Source organism: Acomys minous (assembly GCF_964271855.1).
Source record: "Acomys minous genome assembly, chromosome: 11".
NCBI lineage: Eukaryota > Metazoa > Chordata > Mammalia > Rodentia > Muridae > Acomys > Acomys minous.
In genome coordinates this window covers 102,861,446-102,881,177 of record NC_140492.1, presented here as the reverse complement: position 1 = coordinate 102,881,177, position 19,732 = coordinate 102,861,446, and the positions used below count along the sequence as shown (strand labels likewise).

At 37.0% G+C, this 19,732-nt stretch overlaps 1 protein-coding gene across 2 annotated transcripts in view; it reads left to right on the top strand.

The window, feature by feature from the left end:
- The window catches only part of HOMER1 (homer scaffold protein 1), a 105,377-nt gene that overhangs the window by 44,651 nt on the left and 40,994 nt on the right, over positions 1-19,732 (top strand). For both annotated transcript variants that reach the window (XM_084800676.1, XM_084800675.1), the window contains exons 3-5: positions 980-1,111; positions 4,602-4,694; positions 11,687-11,826. In XM_084800676.1, the coding sequence (XP_084656802.1) occupies positions 980-1,111; positions 4,602-4,694; positions 11,687-11,826 (365 nt within the window). The remainder of the gene's footprint in view (positions 1-979; positions 1,112-4,601; positions 4,695-11,686; positions 11,827-19,732) is intronic.

Genomic DNA, 19,732 nt, shown 5'->3' with positions numbered 1-19,732 from the left:
TTTTATGAGAAAAGAAATGAAAATATGTCTTAGGAGTGTATTTTTTTTTTTCCTTTAGTAGAGGGGAAAAAAACTTGCTAGGTGATTGAAAGTAATTTTGTGTGAAAATTTTGTATAAATTAGATATTTTAAAAAAGTTTTATTATACATTTGAAAATACCAAAATCATGTATTCATTCATTTATTATTATCTCTTAGTTTTTTATTTTATTTAATTTTATGTATGTGGGTATTTTGCCTGTCTGCCTGCCAGTGTGCCACATTCATGACTGTAGCCTAGAGAACCCAATACAAGGTGTCAGATCCCCTGAAACTGCAGTTACAGACAGTTGTGAACTGCTGTGTAGACGCTAGAAATTGAACCTGGGTCTTCTGGGAAAGTAGCCAGTGAGCTCTTTCTCCAGCCCCTTATACTAAAGCCTATTTGTTTCCAGAGAATAGCATCCAAATTAATAAACATTGATCGTAAACTACATTCAAAACTGTTTGAAGGCTCCGTGGTAGAGTACTTGCCTAGTATATATGAGGCCCTGGGGTTGATGGCCACACTACCAGAAGAGCAATAGTTCTAAAACCAAGATAAAAGAAACTAACATCTGTCCATTATTAGCTTGTAAAAAAAAGAAAATGGTGGCTTTACAAGGAATATCTTTGGGGTTTGTTTGTACAGACATGAAGATCTGAGTTCTATCCCCAGCACCCAAGTGAAAAGGCTGGATTAGGTGGCATATGTTTGTGATCTTAGCACTGTGGAGGTGGAGGCAGGTGGATTCCTTGGCTTTGCAAACAGCCAACTTAATTTAATCAGCAGGCCCCCGGTCCTAGTGGGATACCCTTTCTCCAAAACCAACTTGTACAGCTTTTGAGGAATAATGTCTGAGGCACCTAGCCTCCACAGGCACATGCACATGCACTTAAATGCCTGTTTGCTTTATTTTTTATTTTTTTGGCTGCCTACTTTATTTGTTTTATTTTCCAGGCAATAATAAATAGCACCATCACTCCAAACATGACATTTACTAAAACATCTCAGAAGTTTGGCCAGTGGGCTGATAGCCGGGCAAACACTGTTTACGGACTGGGATTCTCCTCCGAGCATCATCTTTCAAAAGTAAGTTACTCAGTAGCTCTTTGTGGAAGCCTTCTTTGCTATGTGTGTCCTAAACATAAAATAATAGCAAGTGGAGAATAGAAAATACAGGAGAAATTTGTTTAGTATTCTGAGAACTATAGTGACTTTAAAATAAGAATATTAATATAGTAAATATTAATAAATACAAACATAATATTAAAGTACAAATAATATTGATTCTTCATAATTGTGTGTGAAGACTTACTATACTTAAAAACAGTCACTCCTGGTTGAAAAGGGCTTCTTGTAGTGAATTATCTGTGTGGCAGGAAGTAAAAGGTAGGAAATATCTTCAGAAGGGATTTTGCCTAAAAAAATAGTGCCCTTCAGTTAGAGATGGCCTACAAGATAGTGAACATCAAACTCATCCAAATTTTGTATAAATTTTAAAGTTGACAGTAATGTAGATTCTGAGTGGATTTTGTTATTGTTTGTTCCTTAATATGACAGTAGTCATATATAAGTTACTGGTTTTTTTGAGAAACCTTTGATTGCCTGCATGCAGAGTCTCTGAATTGTCTGCAGCACAGAGTGAGATTGAACAGACACCTAGAGGAATCTCTTTGTTGTTGTTTTTTGTTGTTGTTTGTTGGTTTTTCCAGACAGGGTTTCTCTATGTAGCCTTGGCTGTCGTGACTCACTCTGTAGACCAGGCTGGCCTTGAACTCAGCGATCCTCCTGCCTCTGCCTCCAGAGTGCTGGGATTAAAGGGGTGCACACCACGCCCTGTGAGAGGAGTTTCCTGTATAACGCTGATCAAATGAGTTACAGTGGCCAGCAAGCCATGAAATGCAGAGCCTTACTAGGATAAGAACTAGAATTAAACAGTGCCCTGCCTGTAAATAGATCCATCTCATGCTTACACCAGGGACTTCTTGAGTTCTCCTTCTATTACGTAGAAAAAAACAGAGAGAGGAAAGCACATAGAAAAGAGAATGCGTCACAAGATGCTGATTAAGATGAGTATGCTCACCTGGCTCTCTAGACTCTGTGCCCACAAGATGTACAGGGTTATGCTACAACTGAGTTAGCTTTTTGTTAGAGTCTGCCCTCATCTCAGATGCTTATGTGAGGCTTGGTATAGGTAGGATCTGGAAATTAAGTTGTTTGAATGCAATGTAATGGAGTCTTGCAAGTAGATGCAGTTCATATTTACATTAAACTGTATTGTAGAAATTGTTCAGATCCTTTAAGTTATTTTAAATGTCTTATACTTTGTCAATATTTAATGAGGTGATTTATAATTAGATAGTTTAGTAGTTGAAATAATCTATTTTCTTCTGTTTTAGTTGTAAACATTCCTTTTCATGAATGTTTTCTAAATAAATTAAGGGTTTTTTTTTTTTTTGTTTTTGAGACAGGGTTTCTCTGTGTAGCCTTGGCTGTGCTGGACTCACTTTGTAGACCAGGCTGGCCTAGACCTCACAGAGATCTGCCTGCCTCTGCCTCCCTGAGTGATAGGATTAAATATAAATTAAAGTTTAAAGCTCAGAATTTGAAGCTATTTTAACTATTGCCTTTGCAATTATTAAACCATTCTCTGTAAATGCTTATAGCATAAGTGTTGCCTGATTTGACTGCTCTTAGCAAGTCTTACTTAAATTTTTATCTATTTATTTATTTATATGTTCTGCATATATACCTGTATGCCAGAAGGAAGGCATCAGATTACATTATAGATGGTTGTGAGCCACCATGTGGTTGCTGGGAATTGAACTCAGGACCTCTGGTTGGGCAGCCAGTGCTCTTAACCTCTGAGCCACCTCTCTAGCCTGCAAGTCTTGCTTTCTGAATATATTTTTGAACTGTGGTATAGGTATACTAGATCAAGGTTTCACAGTATAGCAATCCAGATATCACCTTCCAGAAATGATCTCCTTGAAAAGTTATATGCTTATTCTAATACCTTAGCCATTACTCAGACACTTTATAAAACTTTCTTTGGGTTGTCTGCTAAAGGAGAGAAATTATAAGTAGTTTCTACTACATGAACTTCATGATTTTTACAGTAAAGAGCTAAATTGTAAGTTGGCTTCTGAAGCAAACTTTTATAAAACATCTATTAGACTTTAGTAATTTTGACAATGAATTAAGTCCTTCACTCCATGCTTCCTAGTAGCTAGCAAATATAGTTAAGGAGTAATAGTCAGTTTAAGTCTGTCAATTATACAGTCTCATCTTACCTCTTAGTTGTTTGTTTTGAATTTGTGTGTCTGGGAATGGCTTTTCCTTTTCAAGAATTTTTTTTCCCCTTTCAAGTTAGAATGCACTTTTTAGTCAGTTATTACTAGTTGTGACCCCTAGCATTTTTGAGTTTTGATTGAATATTGAATAATCTGGTAGTTCACATTATTATTGTCATCTCCAACAGGTGCTTCAAGTTACATGGAGAATTTAGGGTTTCAGGTTTATTTTGTTGCCTACCTCTGAATATAGTGATAGAATAGCTTCCATATCCTAAATGCAAATAGGGTACTATATGTGGCGGTAGTGTTTCTATAGGTTTCTAAGAACTAGCATTTCATGAATAATTTTTTTCATCTTAACAACCTTTTACATTATTCTTTTTATTCTTTTTTTTTAATCTGTGTTATTGCTTTATGTTACTTACTTGGCTGTTTAGAAATATTTGGTAATAAGGGCTGGAGAGATGGCTCAGTGGTTAAGAGCACTGTCTGTTTTTCCAGAAGTTGTGAGTTCAATTTCTGGTAACCACATGGTGGCTCACAACCGTCTATAATATGATCTGATGCCCTCTTTTGGCTTGCAGGTGTTCATGCAGATAGAGCACTCATACAAAAAATAAATCTTTTTTTTTTTAAATAAATAAATCTTTAAAAAATAATTTAAAAAAATTTTGATAATAAATTTTTAGTTGTTACTGATAATAGTAAATATAATGATATGTAATATAACTATGATTTATAAATATGAGTATTTATATTTTATTAATAGCTAAATTTTTAAATATTTTGATATATAAGTAGATATTTAAGTGATTATATTTTCTTAGTAATGAAAAAAAAAGTATCATATATGCCTGTCTACTGATTATACCACTTATGTGAATCTTAATAAATTGTTTCTTAATAACCAAAGAAGAATATATATAGCTAGCCTGCCAAATTCTAACTTTTGGGATTTTTTTGTTTTGTTTTGGTTTGGTTTGGCTTTTTGTTTTTTGAGACAGGGTTTCTCTGTGTAATAGCCCTGGCTGCTTGGAACTTTCTTTGTAGATCAGGCTGGCAAATTCTAACTTCTTTATGTGGTGATGTTTTGAATAAGATTTACCACAGTATTTATATACAGTTTTTGAAGTTGAGGTTTTCCCCCCATCTTTTTCATACTACAAGCTGTATTTGTTGGGAGGCTGTGCTGCGTATGTAAGAGTCAGTTCAGAAAATGAAAGAAAAATGGGCATTGTGTCACACTGCTACTTGGTTAATGTATATAGTCTCTGTGCGTTCAGTTTGCAGAAAAGTTTCAGGAATTTAAAGAAGCTGCTCGGCTGGCAAAGGAGAAGTCGCAGGAGAAGATGGAGCTGACCAGTACCCCTTCACAGGTGCGTGTCATGTCTGCCTTCACGTATTCTTCAGACTTATTCATGCCAGAGTGAAGTGTGAGGAACAATGGCAAAATAAATTACCAAAGTAGATATAGAAATGCTGTGCTGATGGAGAACATGTCAGTGGTTACAGAATGTGTATAAACATCAGCATTAGCCCAGATAGCCTTTGCATGCCTGGCAACAGACGAGCAAATGTACAGGACGACCAGCCTGGGCTTCTGCCTGTCCTTTCCTGCGGGCAGTGGTAAGACATATTTGGTCACCTAGAAGCTCAGAAAAGCAAACAACGGAGAACCATACGCTCAAGCCGTAGAAGCTCGGTATGACAGACACATCATGCAGAGCCACATGAGAAAGCCTCAGTTAAAAGGCAGAAAGAGCAAAGGGACTCTAAGCTAGATTTTATATTGGGATTTCCTGGGGAAAGTGGAACAATAAAAATGCTTAAGGATTGGCTAGTTCGAACAGCACCGTTGGCCTCAGTTTCTGTTGGCTCTCATCTGGCCCTGGGTGAGTAAGACAGAGGAGTGTGTTTCTGCAGTGCTAGGCCTGATACAGGAACTGGCTTGTTGGGACTGGCATGGCTAACATGTTATCAAAGGTGTGTCCCTGCTAGGCTCTCAGCTCTCTAAGAGTTGGCAAGTGCCACGGGAGAGAAATTGTTCATCTAGGCAGAGTATTACAAGATATTGGGTAACAGATGAGTAGAGGTTCTGCTTATATGCAGGCTTGACAACCTGAGTTCTCGCCCCAGAACTCACAAGGTGTCAGGAAAGAGCCAACACCCTTATCTTTGTGCCCCACATACCTGCCATAGCTTTTGCACCCCTCATAATAATTATACATGATAATAATCAAAACATCACAAAATATAAAATATTGTAAAATACAAGGCATACGGTTTCTTCTTCCTGATCTTAAAATCTACTTACACCTAACTATTTGGTAAACCTCTGTGAGTATGAAGAGCTCATTTTTATTTATGTTATGGGAATTCTGCTAAGTGTGTTTTCCTCACAGACTAAACTTTTACTGCGATGGAAGCCAAGGCCCATTTTTCCATACTTGCAGTAACCTGGCATAATTTGGGTGATGTTGGTGAAACTGCATTGAATCTCTTCTTCAAATACTCTGCTACTCCAATAATTCCTTCAAGCTCAAGGCCATTTAAAATGATGTGCCAGGGTATATTGGGAGTTCTGATTCTTTAGGTGAATGATTTTATTGTTACCAGAAGATGTAACAAAAAAGATAATGTATTGTTACTGTATTTTATTCTTTTTTCTCTAATTGTAACTTAACACTGTGTTTAAGTGATTATAAACAATTACAAGTTAATAAGCAAGTTTCTTCTCTAAATGGAAAGAATGTCATTAAACCTTTGTTTTTAATCAAACCAATATAAAAAGATCATCATATATGAAAAACATGCTGTGATATAAAAAGAGTAAATAATATCTTAGTTTGATCAACATTTGAGATACAGGCCTTAATTTATCTTTTCAAATAACTTACTGTGTAGGAGCCAGGGAGACAAGCAGAGAATGCAGTTCCTCCTTCCTCCTCTTTCCTGCATTTATGATAATCTAATGCTTCTCTTTCGTTGGAATGAAATAATTTAAATGGAGTAGCTAATCACAGTATACGGTCAGAACCTTTGCTTGGTGTTTGGTCTTAGTTAAGAGTCATTGAGTGTCTGGATGGGAGTGCAGCTTAGTACTGGAAAGAGGTTGCTTATGTATCAGGCCCAGGGTTGGAAGCCTAGCACTACAAAACAAAGCCGGGTGGGGAGCACAGATGGCTCAGCGTGCAGGGTCACTTACTGCAAGCCTGATAACCTAAAGCTGATGCTGTCCCCTCAAGATGGAAGGAGAGACCCAACTTCTCACTCCTCATGCTGAAACACTCATGTTGCCTTTCTCCTCCTTTCTCGCTCCTCCCTCCATGCTGCCCCTCTTTCTCTCCTTCACACCTCATTTTCCTTTCTACCTCAACAAATACACAGCAAACAGTAAATTAAAATGCAGAGCGAGAACATATACATTTTCAAGTCATACAAACCTAATTGTTTTCTGTGACTGGAGAAGATGCTTAGCCCAAGAGCGCACAGACACCTGTAGCATGGGTATTACGTCGCTTATTCTATTGAGTTAAGAGAGGTGAGTGTGGTAAGGACAGTGGCAGCTCACGGTTCGTGAGTAGTGTGTGCTCTAGAGCCAGGCTTGAATCTTGGCACTAATCTTTATTAGCTTTGTGAATTAGACAACTAGGTGGTGATAGTAGAGTGTGTACATGAAAAAATGGGAATAATGCCTGCATAATCTTAGAGTTACTGTGGGAACTCAATAAGGATTAGAAAATGCTTATACGTAGTAAATTTTTAATCAATATAGGCACCTGTTGATAATGTGGTTATAATGGTGGGATATTAATTATAAAGTCTTTAAATAGTCTGGCACATAATAGTTGCTAGGAAAACATAGATGCCATATGTTTTAAGGTTTCTATTGCTTTGGAAAAACCATGATCCAAAGCAACTTGGGGAGGAAAGGGTTTATTTGGTTTAAATAACTTAGGTTACAGTCCATTGAGGGAAGCCAAGGGAACCTAGAGGCAGGAACTAAAGCAGAAGCCGTAGAGGAGGAGCTGTGCTTACTGGCCTCCTCCTCATGGCCTGCTCAACTCAGTTTCCTACATGGCCCAGGACCCACTTAAGAGGCAGTATGCTTACAGTGGGCTGGCCCTCCCACATCAATTGTTAGTCAAGAAAATACCTCACAGGCTTGCCCACAGGCCAGTCTGAAGGAGGTAATTCCTTAACTGAGATCTCCTCTTCTCAGATGACCAGCTTATATTGACAAAAGCCAGCCAGTACAACATGCGTCAGAGTTCTCTGGAAGACTTGTTAAAGCACGCTGCAGGTTCTATTTAATAGGCCCAAGACAGCTCAGATGTTAGTGTTTCAGGAAGTACTGATGTGAATGGTTAGGTCAGAAATGCTACAAATGAATCAATCATTCTACCTCCTTCAAGGCCTGAAATGAAAGGAGTCTGGCATTTAGAACAAGTTAGCCACTTCATATTCCTAGACTCTTGAGTGAAGGCTGTGTATACTCCTGGATTAGTATGGAGAGAATTAAAGTAGCACTGTAATATATAGTCAAGTCTGTACAGGCTGTAATAAGTCTAGATGGATCTAGAACAATAGGGAGTAGGTGATTGGGGAGCAGAGACTGTGTCGTAAAGGCTCTTATTCAGGTGTTGGATCAAAACCAATAGTTTTGGTCTACTAGTCAAGAAAGAATTAAGAACAGGTCTGTAATCCCAATTTTTCTGGAGGTTGAGGCAGTAGGATGGTAAACTATTCCTGGGCTACAGACTGAGTTCAGAGCCAGTCTGGGCATTTTAAAGAAATAAGGTCCTGTCTTAAAATAACACTAAGTAAAAAAATAGGATTGAGCTGTGTGTGGCTCAGTGATACAGTACTTGTTTAATATGCAGGAGGCCCTAGATTGAATCCCCATTGTTGGGGGAAATGTGAGGAAGAATGGTTTAAATCAGTGGTTCTCAACCTGTGGGCTGCAACCTCTTTGCTAGACCTCTGTCTCCAAAAACATTTACATTATGATTCATAATAGTAGCAAAATTATAGTTATGAAGTAACAATGAAAATAATTTTAGGCTTGGAAGTCACTACAACGTGAGGAACAGCATTAAAGGGTTATAGCATTAGGACGGTTGAGAACCACTGTTTTAAAAGGATCCTTAGTTTAAAAAAAGAGGGTGGGTGGGGGGAAGAAAGATTCTTACTTAAATTTTATTTTATTTATTTTTGTTTTGTTTTTTTGTTTTCCAAGACAGAATTTCCGTGTGTAGCCTTGGCTGTCCTGCACTTGCTTTGAAGACCAGCTGGCCTCAAACTCATGAAGATCCAACTGCTCTGCCTCCGCCAGTGCTGGGATTATAGGCTTACTTAAATTTTTTATGTTAACATTCAATAATTTTAATTTTTCAATATTTTAATCTAAAACCTTTGAATATATCATTGACTTCCTTACATAAAATATACTAGCAGTGGTTCTGGGAGAACTCTGTAGGATTTACAGCTAGCAGAGAACCAACTGGGTGAGGGAAGAGTGAAACGCAGCCAGTTCAGCTTGATTCAGATAACCAGTGGTGGCCGAGGTTTCCTGGAGTCTGACATGAGTTTCTTTGTTTTTGCTGTATTTAAGTATAGCATAATTTTTGAAAAAAGTTTTTTTAAAATAATAATTAACTCATCCCTGGAGAGTATAGCAAAGCTTAAGGCATGTTTACATTGAAACTCTTTCATCTATAAAAGGGGTTCTTATTGACTTAGAAATAGTGGCCAAGGTAACGGTCTAGGGAAAATGACTGAGGTAAAAATGCCTGTGGGCGTCAGGATTGTCCCTGGCTCTAAGATAGCATAGAAGTCACTTAGGCTGTTGTAAAGGACAGAAGACATCTCTAACGAGGATGAATTTTATGGCCTAGAAGCAAAGCAAAGTTTTAGGGGGGGAAGTTTGGGATAAACAAATATAATATTCTAGGCGATATGGGCGGAGCCTGGCTCAACAGGTGGCAGAGGATTACCAGACTATAAACTAAAATTTCCCCCAGCATTCTGGGAGAACAGCCTAATAAGTATCTTCTCCCTTTGGAGGGATGAGCTGTGTGTTGACTTTTCCTGGCTTCTCCAGGACCTATCTGTTTGCACAAAGACCTTTTGCCCTTTACAAGTTTTCTTCAATTTTGAGGTTGGTTTTTTTGTTTTGTTTTGTTTTGTGGTTTGGCTTTTGTGTGTGTGTGTGTGTGTGTGTGTGTGTGTGTGTGTGTGTTCTGTTTTGTTTTTGTTTTTAAGGGTGCATTTATTTTGGCTTGAAGTTCAAAGGGATGTAGTTCATTATGGCAGAGATGCTGAGGCAGATGGTCACATTGCAGCTGAAGCCTGGAGAAAGATGAGTTCAAGTTAAACCTTTGTATTCAAAGAAATGTGAATATCCTATTATATCATTCCTCTGATACATGATAGTAATATGATATTATGTAAAAATACATAGTGTACTATACTTAATTCACTTGTGAGTTTCATTTTAACTTTATAGCCATTTACTTTTTAGACATTTTAAAGCATTTCATTTAACTTTAATTAAAATAACTACTATAGTTTTGCATTCAAATTTTATTAATTTGTATAATATTTCATCCAGTTATTATGTAAGTACAGTTGGTATAAACAATCTTGAAGGCAAGTACAGCTAGCTCCTGTTAAGCATTTAATGAAGTTACTGAGTACAAAAGGTAAGCAGAGTGAAGATTAACCTGTTAGTCATGAGATTCAGTTAGTTAGCACATCTTACAGTATGAATGTGGGGCTGGAGAGATGCTGAGCAGCTAAGAGCACTTAATTGTCCTTACAAAGGACTATAATTCAGTTTCCAGCAGTTATGCCAGGGAGCTTACAACACCAAGTAACTTCAGCTCCAGCATATCCAACACTCTTATGGCCTCTATAGGCACCTGGCATACACACACACACACACACACACACACACACACACACACACACACACACACACACACATGCATACATTAGGAAATAGATCAGACTTATTTTTCTTGTTCTTTCCTTCTGTTTTCCCACAGTACCCTCCCCACCACTTCCCTGCTTGGGCAGGGGCTTGTTTTTAAATGTTTACTGTTTTGCTAATCCTTAGCAATGACATAATTAAGTTTAAATTAGGGGGTTAGAGAGATGGTTCAGTGGTTAAGAGCACCATCTGCTGTACCAGAGGTCCTGAGTTCAATTCCCAGCAACCACATGGTGGCTCACAACCATCTATAATGAGATCTGGTGCCTTCTTCTGGTGTACAGGCCTATATGTAGGTAGAACGCTGTATATATTATAAATAAATAAGCCTTTTTAAAAGTTTAAATTAATCTGCTAAAATTTATATTTAGAACCCTGTCAAAAACTTCTGTGATAAGTCTGAATTTGAGAAGTCATAGAAGCAATATCTTTATTATTTTTGTTATTTGATATCTTTAATTACTTACTTAATATTTTATTTAATATCTTTATTATTTAAAGTAAAGGTGCCTTCTGTCAAATGGGAATAGAGGAAACCCAAGCCTTGCTACAGGCTAGGCATGCACTGTCTTGTCCCCTGCGGAGGAGCAGTTACAGGTGTCAGGAAAGGGGATTTCAGAGATGGTGGCTCTGAATGGTGACAAAATACAGAGAATAATTTACAACAGAGGTGACAGGACTACCTAAAATCTCAACTCCATCTTCTCTCTATATCAAAATCTAAAGTTTCCCCGTAGATTTTCCTGTGAAACTTCTGCACAGAAAAGAGAGCTATTGATAGCTTTATACATTATGAAAGCCTGAAGTAGAATGAGTCCTTGGTGAATGTTTGTTAAGTAATAAAGGGCCTGCAACAGTTTAGCTAAAAAGGATGAAACCAAAGAAATTTAATTTTAGGCTTTCTTAGAATTAGTTCAGAGCCTCATGAGGAAGGATGCAACTACTAATGCCTCCCACCTTGCCTGCCTGGAAGTGTTGCTCAGGCTGGCCTCAAGCACCCTGTCCTCCTGCCTCTTCCTCCTGAGTGTTGGGGTTGCAGACAAGCACCACCCTGCCCAGCTGCCATTTTCTGAAGTAATTCTATGACTGTTATATATTCTATCTTGTTACTCTTAATACTCAAATATTTTCTGGTTTTTAAAATTACATATCTATATTGTTATTGTTATAACTTAATATTATATATTTGATTAGTTTTCTTATAAGTTGCTTTTCTTCAAAAATGATCCTTTTTTTAAAAATCCAATTAATATTTCAACAGCCATTTGACTCCTCACAAAGAATTCATTTTAGATGACATTGTTTGCTTGAACAAGTGTGTAGCACTTTTTTAAAAAAAATCTCTTACTTTTTTTTTCTCTCTCTTTTTTAAAGGAATCAGCAGGAGGAGATCTTCAGTCTCCTTTAACACCAGAAAGTATCAATGGGACAGACGATGAAAGAACACCTGACGTGACACAGAACTCAGAGCCAAGGGCTGAACCAACTCAGAATGCATTGCCATTTTCACATAGGTACACATTCAATTCAGCGATCATGATTAAATAAGATGCATAAATATTGAAGGTTATTTCCTTTCAGGAACTCTTGAACCTTACAACCTTTGAGTGAAAATCCCAGGTCAGACTTTGTTAATGAATTTATTGTTTTTGGTTTGCTCAAATTGACTAGATGAATATTCCCATTATCTGTGTGGGAAGAGGAGCACTGAGCCAATTATAGGAGAAGCTTTCTCAGTGGCACAAAGCATAAGTCCCTTCTGTTTTTAAAGATCCCTTTTGTCAACCAGTTTTCTGTATGTAACTTAGATATATGCATTGTAGTTAGAAACAGTAGAATTCCTACTCTAAAATTAAGCTAGAGGAAATGTCATAGCGTGGTCACACAGAACACAGCAGGGATCCAGCTAAAGCCTGTGCATTAACAGCAGATTTGTTTTTGTATACCAACGGGAGAAGCTTGAACTACTTCGGAATCTTAAAGGAATCCTGTATTCTAAATGATACAGAATGAGCTAAATGTATCTTCAACTAGCTACATTACGTATTGGCCAGACTGTGGCACTATTAGACTGTAAGGAGCAATGTGAAATGGCATTGTTGATAATATTTTTTAAAAGCCTATCCACCTTAACATTAATTTTTACCCTAACTTAAATGCTTTTTACTAAATTGTTTTAGGTAAAATTAAGAAAATAGTTTTCTTTTACTGCACATTTTTTTGGAGGAACCATATTTTAGAAAATTAAGTTCTTTTGACAGGTTAAATATTGTAAAGTCAGATGTTTGGACCTCTCTTAAGTGAGTTTTTATTGAGATTGGCCTGCGTTAATGAGGGCATTGGATTAAACATACTAGAGCAATGCTGAGGGAGCTCCTTGCCAGGCTGTGGGAGAACAAAGTCAGGAATAAGTCTAGTAAGTAGAGACGTTTAAACGTAACGGTGCCCCACTTAGTGATTCCACATGAGAGGGTGGACATTTTGAAGTGAGTGTCCATGGTTTTTATTACTGTGTTGCAAGGACTTCCTTTCTCTAGCTGTAAAGATAGCTGAACACAGGGAAGCTTCTACCCCCCCCCCCCCCCAGTCTGGCTGCCATACATTCATGCTAATTTAGTGAGCATAGTCTTAACAAAGGGCTGCAGTTCCTGGGGAGTATTTTTAAAAGTTCATTATTTAATTATAAAGAGTGTTATTGTGGAAAAGAATTTTAAAATACTTTAATTGTATTAGGGAAGGAAACATTTCTATTAAGTAATAGTTAACATTTCCATTTAAAAGAATTGCACTGACCATAGCTGTATACTTGGTTTACCCCCTAAATCAAGCCATCTGCAGTGAATACTGTGCCATTCAGAAATAAGAACTCTTGACTTTAACGTTTGTAGAAGCTGCTTCTGCTTTATACACACCTGGATTTTTCTGACCGTTTGCTGTCTTGCTAACCCCCTGTGCTGGTATTGCCTCCCAGAATTGGTCCTCATCTAACCGATTCTTGCTGTGCCCTTGAGTGTCTGATAGGAATCACTTTGACCTTAAAGATACTGCGTCTGCGATTTGTCATGAAGGACTTGACTGTTCTAAACAGAGCACCTAAGATATTAATTTAAGCTTACACTCATGCTAAAGACATTTTATAATCGTATGTTTTTTTTCTTAGCATTTTTAGAATTTCCAGCTATAGTATTTTATAAAAGTGTTCCTCTGAATTTGATGACATATGGTTGTACATTCATCTACTTTCTTGGCTGAAATAAAGATTTTTCACGTGAGGTAGATTATTTTATAGCTACGGCAAGAATCCCCCGTAGTCAAAGATAGGAGGCTTGAGAGACGTGTTACCCAAGGCTTCCCGAACTATGGTAGTTTCAAATAGGGCTTTCGTGGCTTCCGAAAAAGAAGACAAGTAGAAACCATCAGCAAAGGTCACTGCAGTGAGTGTTTCAGGGTCATGCATGTATCTGCGCATGCTGAGTATAATGTAAAGCATCACAGTGAAAGCACTTGCCTTTGGCTTATGAGAAAACTAAATCCTAAGGTTTAATTTATATGTCCTAGGTCTAATGAGCAACTGCTCATGGATTATTACTTGGATTTGACAGCTCAGATCTTCTGGCCCTACCCTAATATTTATTTTTATATGTATACATATTATAATACTATATATATGTATAGAATATCGATGTATACACACACACACACACACACACACACACACACACACACACACACACACACTATTAGCTAATTAATAATACATTTAAGCCAAATATCCAACATAAGGGCATTGTTGTGTCCAAATGTATGTAACTGCTTCTGTCTGGAAAGACCTATGTAGAATTAAGATCAGCATTTCATGAGTTAGAAAAAACATGATAATTAATATTACTCAAGTCTAAAGTACCTAGATATTTAAGTTGGATATACCATTTTCCCCCATGGCAAAGGAAGACAAAAATCCTGGTTTTAGACATTACCTAGGCTGTCTTTGCCTTTCCTTCCACAGTACTTGTTTGCGTTTTAAGAACTTGGCTAGGGTTTTTCTGTTTTGGTCAGTCTACTTACTTCTCAATAGGGAGCAAAATCACTAGAGTCTCTGTTTTCAAAGAAAAAACGGGGTGTGTTGGCCACACCCAGGCTGCATAGTGAAAACAACAACAAAACAAAAACAAACAAACAATCTAGGGATCATTAATCCAGTCAGTCATGCTGATAGTAGCTGCTTGTGCTTTTGTTAAGATTTGTATTTTATCTTAAATTTAGAATAATTAATTAGTAAAGAGACTGTGACTTATTTAGGCAATTTTAGCAATGTGGTTATAGTCTGTTCTGTACTTGTGAGCTTTATTTTAAAATTATTATATAGATTTAGGAATACAAGAAATATTTTTATTCTTATAATTTTATTATAAAAATAACAGATATGCACAGACAGACTACAGCAATAGATTCCCAGCCTTAACAGTCATGGAAAAAGAATGACCAGTCTTATTTTATCACTACCCTCACCTTTCCCTCTATTTTGTTACTGTTACAGTATTAAGATTCAAATGCAGGTCTTCTCAGATGATAGGGGGCCCTGTACCAAGGGAGCCACATTCCCAGCCTTTATTATATTAATTTTATTGTAGGTTTTATGTGTATGGGTGTTTTGCATGCAGGCATGTCTATGCCTAGTGCCCCCAGAAGGCAGAAGAGGGTGTCAGATTCCCAGAACTGGAGGTAGAGGTGGTTGTAAGCTGTGGTGGTTGTGAGTCCTGGGAACTGAAGCTGACTCATGTAAGAGCAACACATGCTTTTAGCCACGAGTCAGACTCTCTGGCCTCCATTGTTTTATTCTTATTTTTCTTTTCTTTCTTTCATTCCTTCCTTCTTTCTTTCTTTCTTTTTTTTTTTTAGACAGGGTTTCTCTGTGTAGCCTTGGTTGTTTTGGACTCAGTTTGTAGACCAGGCTGGCCTTGAACTCACAGTGATCCGAGTGCTGGGATTAAAGGCATGCGCCACCACCACCCAGCCATTGTTTTATGTTTAAAGCAAATTCTAGATACATAATTTCATCCACAATAATTTCTTAAATTTATCTTGAACTTTTAAGGAAATGTATTCGCTGAGCTATTACAGTTTTTATTTTACCTAATTCAGTGGGCATAATGTCTGACCTTGAATCATTTACTACTCTTTTTGGTTTCTAAAAACTATACTGCTAAATTAAAATTTAAACATATGGGCTCTTATGTACTCTTTACTTAAGTGCTATAGTACTGTTTTATGGCCCTGTCATAAACTATGCAATAATAGTCGAATCAGATGTTTCAAGGAATGAACACTCTTTGATGTACTTCTTTCAATGCTTTCAAAAGCATAGGATGTTCAAAATAGGAAGATTGAGAGTAAATGCTTACTAATTTCTTTGAGAGTATGTTATTAAATCTTTTCTAATTTTTTTCTTTAAAATTATGTTTAACTTAAATGATAATATCCTTTCGGGGTTGAACAGAAAGAATCTCATTGACAGACTGAAGTGACTTTTTAGGGTGTCCTTGGAGACCATGGTCTTACAGTTGGGGACTAAAATGTAGCTATACCCTAATAAAAAAGGGTTTTTTTTTGTATGTATGTATGGAAAAAAGTTTTCCTCTCTCATTCAAGATAATTGTTTGCTTCCTGGAGTTATTTGTGTAGAATTCTTAAAAGTGGTTGGAATTTTTAAAATAAGATTTAATACAAGCTAAATTCTATTAAAAGTAGTTAGTTTTATATTGTAGTGCTATTGGAATGTGATGCAGAAATATACTACTGAAAATGTTAAAATGTTTATTTTCTAATTACAACTTTGATTCTTAGAGATGCAGTATTATATTGACAAATAGCTGCTTCCATCCTTTTGGGGAGTTCAGAACATAGACCAGCAGTTTGTGAAGCTATTTTTGTACTGACAAATTTTGATAAGTTTGGCTACTGTAATGGAAAATAGGCTCTTGAAGCACTGATTGTGTTTGGATTATTTTAATGTTTGCATAATACATTCTCATGGTGCTGCTGGAGTTTATGCATTTTGGAGGTACTGCATGTATCTTCCATTCTGTTTGAGATGTTTCTGCCACTTCTGTGTGTTTGCAACAACTCATTAAAAGGTGTATGTAGAAATATTTGCTAGTATATTGCTTTTCGCTATAAAACAGTATAATAAGAAACACTTGGGTTGATTCACTCAATTTATATTTATTACCTCAGCTTCAGAAAGGGACTAGCTTGAAATTATATCTAGAGGTTTTTGTACAATTTCAAAAAGTTAGTTAATTGGATATTTTAAGTAACATTTTCACCAATTCTTTAACATTTTTAAAATTTATATTTAAGTAAGCTAAAGTATGGGATATTACAAAAATAAAAAAAAGTGAAATGATGCTAAGAGGTAGCTGGTCAGGAGGCCCTGCCTGGCGTGCTGGTGTCTACCTTTAATCCTGGCACTCGAGAGGCAAAGGCAAGGAGATCTCCATGAGTTCTAGTCCAGCTGGGGTTATATAGTAGAACATTATTTCAAAAGCAGTTCTCTCTTAGTACACGTCTACGCACATCCAGGCATTTTCCTGCTTTCTTTTAAAGTAGTAAACAGAACTTAGAAGGTCATAGTTATAAGCTAAACTAAAAACAATTGCTGTAGATAATTTTTGTTTGGATAAATCTATAAAACTGGGATTTAATTTTATAAGTGATGTTTATCACTGATACAATTATAGGTGAAAATTTCACATTGTGCAGTTTCCTTAACTGCTACAGTTGTGCCTTTTTATTGTCTAACCTCAAAAATTATTAGATTTTTCAGGGTTAATATGAAAACTAAGATAAATTGAGATCATAAATCCGCAATTTGGAGATGCAGAATTTATTTTACCGTATTTGTGAAAGGGTGGCATTTATAAGGAGTGCTGTTTTGTTAATTTGCTATCTAATTACTGATCTGCATTCTTTGCAAACTGAAAAGCAATTCATGTCTTTTAAAATAATGTTCAACCAAGAATATAGTTTATTGACCAAGATTGTTGAGTAGTTTTCTGAGTAGATACACCTAATTTTCTGTGTTATATTTTTGAATAACTGCTTTCATTTTCTTCTGAAGTCATCCAAGATTTTGTAGAAATGTGAAAATTTGCTAACGCCCTTTGTGAGGCACTGTCACTTAGTATAGGTTATTTATAAGAAGAAAATTACTCTGTGAAATCCAGATTTCTAAGCCAGTTCCAGTATGGGTTGGTCCCTTTCCCTTCCCTTCTTGCATTGCTATTAATGGGAAATATTGGTTACTTCATCTGTAGTAGCTGTCACCTTCTTTGTATAGTAGGCCAGCTGGAGTTAGGGATGTGGTAACTGGCCGTGGATGAGCTCGGTCTGGATTATGACCTCTTTCCTTTCTGTTCTTAGCAAATCTGTGTGTGAATTCCACTGGAGAGAGGGGTGTGGTCTGGACAGGTCTGCTCCAGCACATAAGGAAAATGCTTTTTCTTTCTATTTAACTTTACTCTTAAGAGTATTAAGGGTTAAGACCAACAACAAACCTAGAGAGCGGCAGGCAAGCCACATAGACAGTGAGGTCTGTGGTAAAGTGCAATGGGCAAGGTACTGAAGTTTTTAGAAGTAAAGCCAGGATTTTATTTTGGTGACCCATCTGATTCCTTGTGTAGATCTTGTAAAGGTCAGAGGAATTCTTGCTTCTACTTAGGCTGGGCTCACACAGGCCGTGTGAAAATGACACGACAGCTCGCTAAAGCATGGAGAAAGTGTGCTCTTGTGACTGCCTTCTTCCGGAGTCAGAATGTGTAGACGACGTTGCTAAACTGCTGAAACGCCCGCACGGGCTGCGTTCATTCTATCAGTCTGCCACTTTCCATTTACAGTTTAGCTTGTTGACCAGTGATTAATTTTTATGACTCTCCCTACATGCGAGTTTAAAATGTCAGGAATTTGGAGATAGAGGAAACTTTAGCCATTATTACATGGTTCAGAAGCCACTTTATGTCACAGAAGTGGAAAGAAGAGTCCGAGAAAGGTCTGTGACCGTATCTCCCATGTGGCTGTTTTGCATCAGCGAGTTCTCCAGAAGTGTGGACCACTAGAATCTAACCTGACCAAGTGAGGCCTCTCTGTATAAACTATAAGAAAACTTTTTTTGTGTGTGTCACTTTCTAAACACTCACCATCCTAATTTTATTATTGTTTAACATATTTGCCTCTGAATGTTTAACTCCCTATTTGGAAATTCTCAGTTTGACTTGAAATTCTAGATACCTCACATATATTTCTACTTATTTCAAATGCACAGTAAATAATGAATAGTTTCTTCGAACATAAATGACTGTGCTGCTCCTGCTGTTAACTGAGATAATAGAGCAAGGTACATCAGATTGGTTCAATTTGTTCATTAACATAAACACACACATATTTGGTAGAACTAACAAAGATACATGTTGTCCTAGATCTGACAAAACTCACTTAGCTATTAATATTTCCTTTATTATTTTTAATGGCATCTTTTTAAAGAAATAATTCACATGCTAAACAATATTCAATATGTTTTTAATAGTCACGTGTTAAAATATACAATTCAGTAGCTTTAATGTATTCGCATAATTGTGCAACCTTAGCTATAGTGAATTTTCACCACTCTCCTGCCCCTTGTCCAAGATGAAAACAAACGTGTACCAGTAGGAATTACTCCCTTTGCCCACACATGCATTCTCTCTCCCATCTCCAACATTAAACAGTCAGGAATCTACTCTGCCTGTGTGGGTTTCTGTTCTTTCCATCGCATGTATATGAACTCACATAATGTGCTCGAGTCATATGTGCATTCAGGGGAAACACTTGAGAGGAACTGCCAGCCTTGTAGAAAGCAGCTGCGCCATTTTGCACTTCCGTCATCAGTAGCTTCTGTACATAGCACCAGAGCATGTCATTGCTGTGTCCTTCAACCTCCTGGTCCTGGCCTTGAGCCCAGAGCCCCAAGAGTGTTGAGTAAGCACTCTACACTGAGCAACACCCTTCTCCCTCATCTCTTTTATGATCACCATCCTCTTGGATACATCTGCGTTTTGTTATGATTTTGATCTCCCTAGTGGCATCTTTAGATATGCCCTTGGGCCACTTGTATATTTTCAGAGTAATGGCTACTCAGATACTTTAGCAGCTTTCAGTTGAGATTTGTCTTTTTTTTTTTTTTTTTTTTTTTTTTTTGGTGGGAGCCCTTTATATATTCTGGATATTAAACTCTTACCATCCGAATGATTTTCAAATGGTTTCACTAATTCAGCAGGTTGTTTCTTGGATGTTGTACTTTGCAGTATAAAAGTTTTAACTTTTCTTTATGATTTATTTATATGCTTTTCTGTAGCTGCTTGTGTTTTTGATGCCATATGTTAAGAG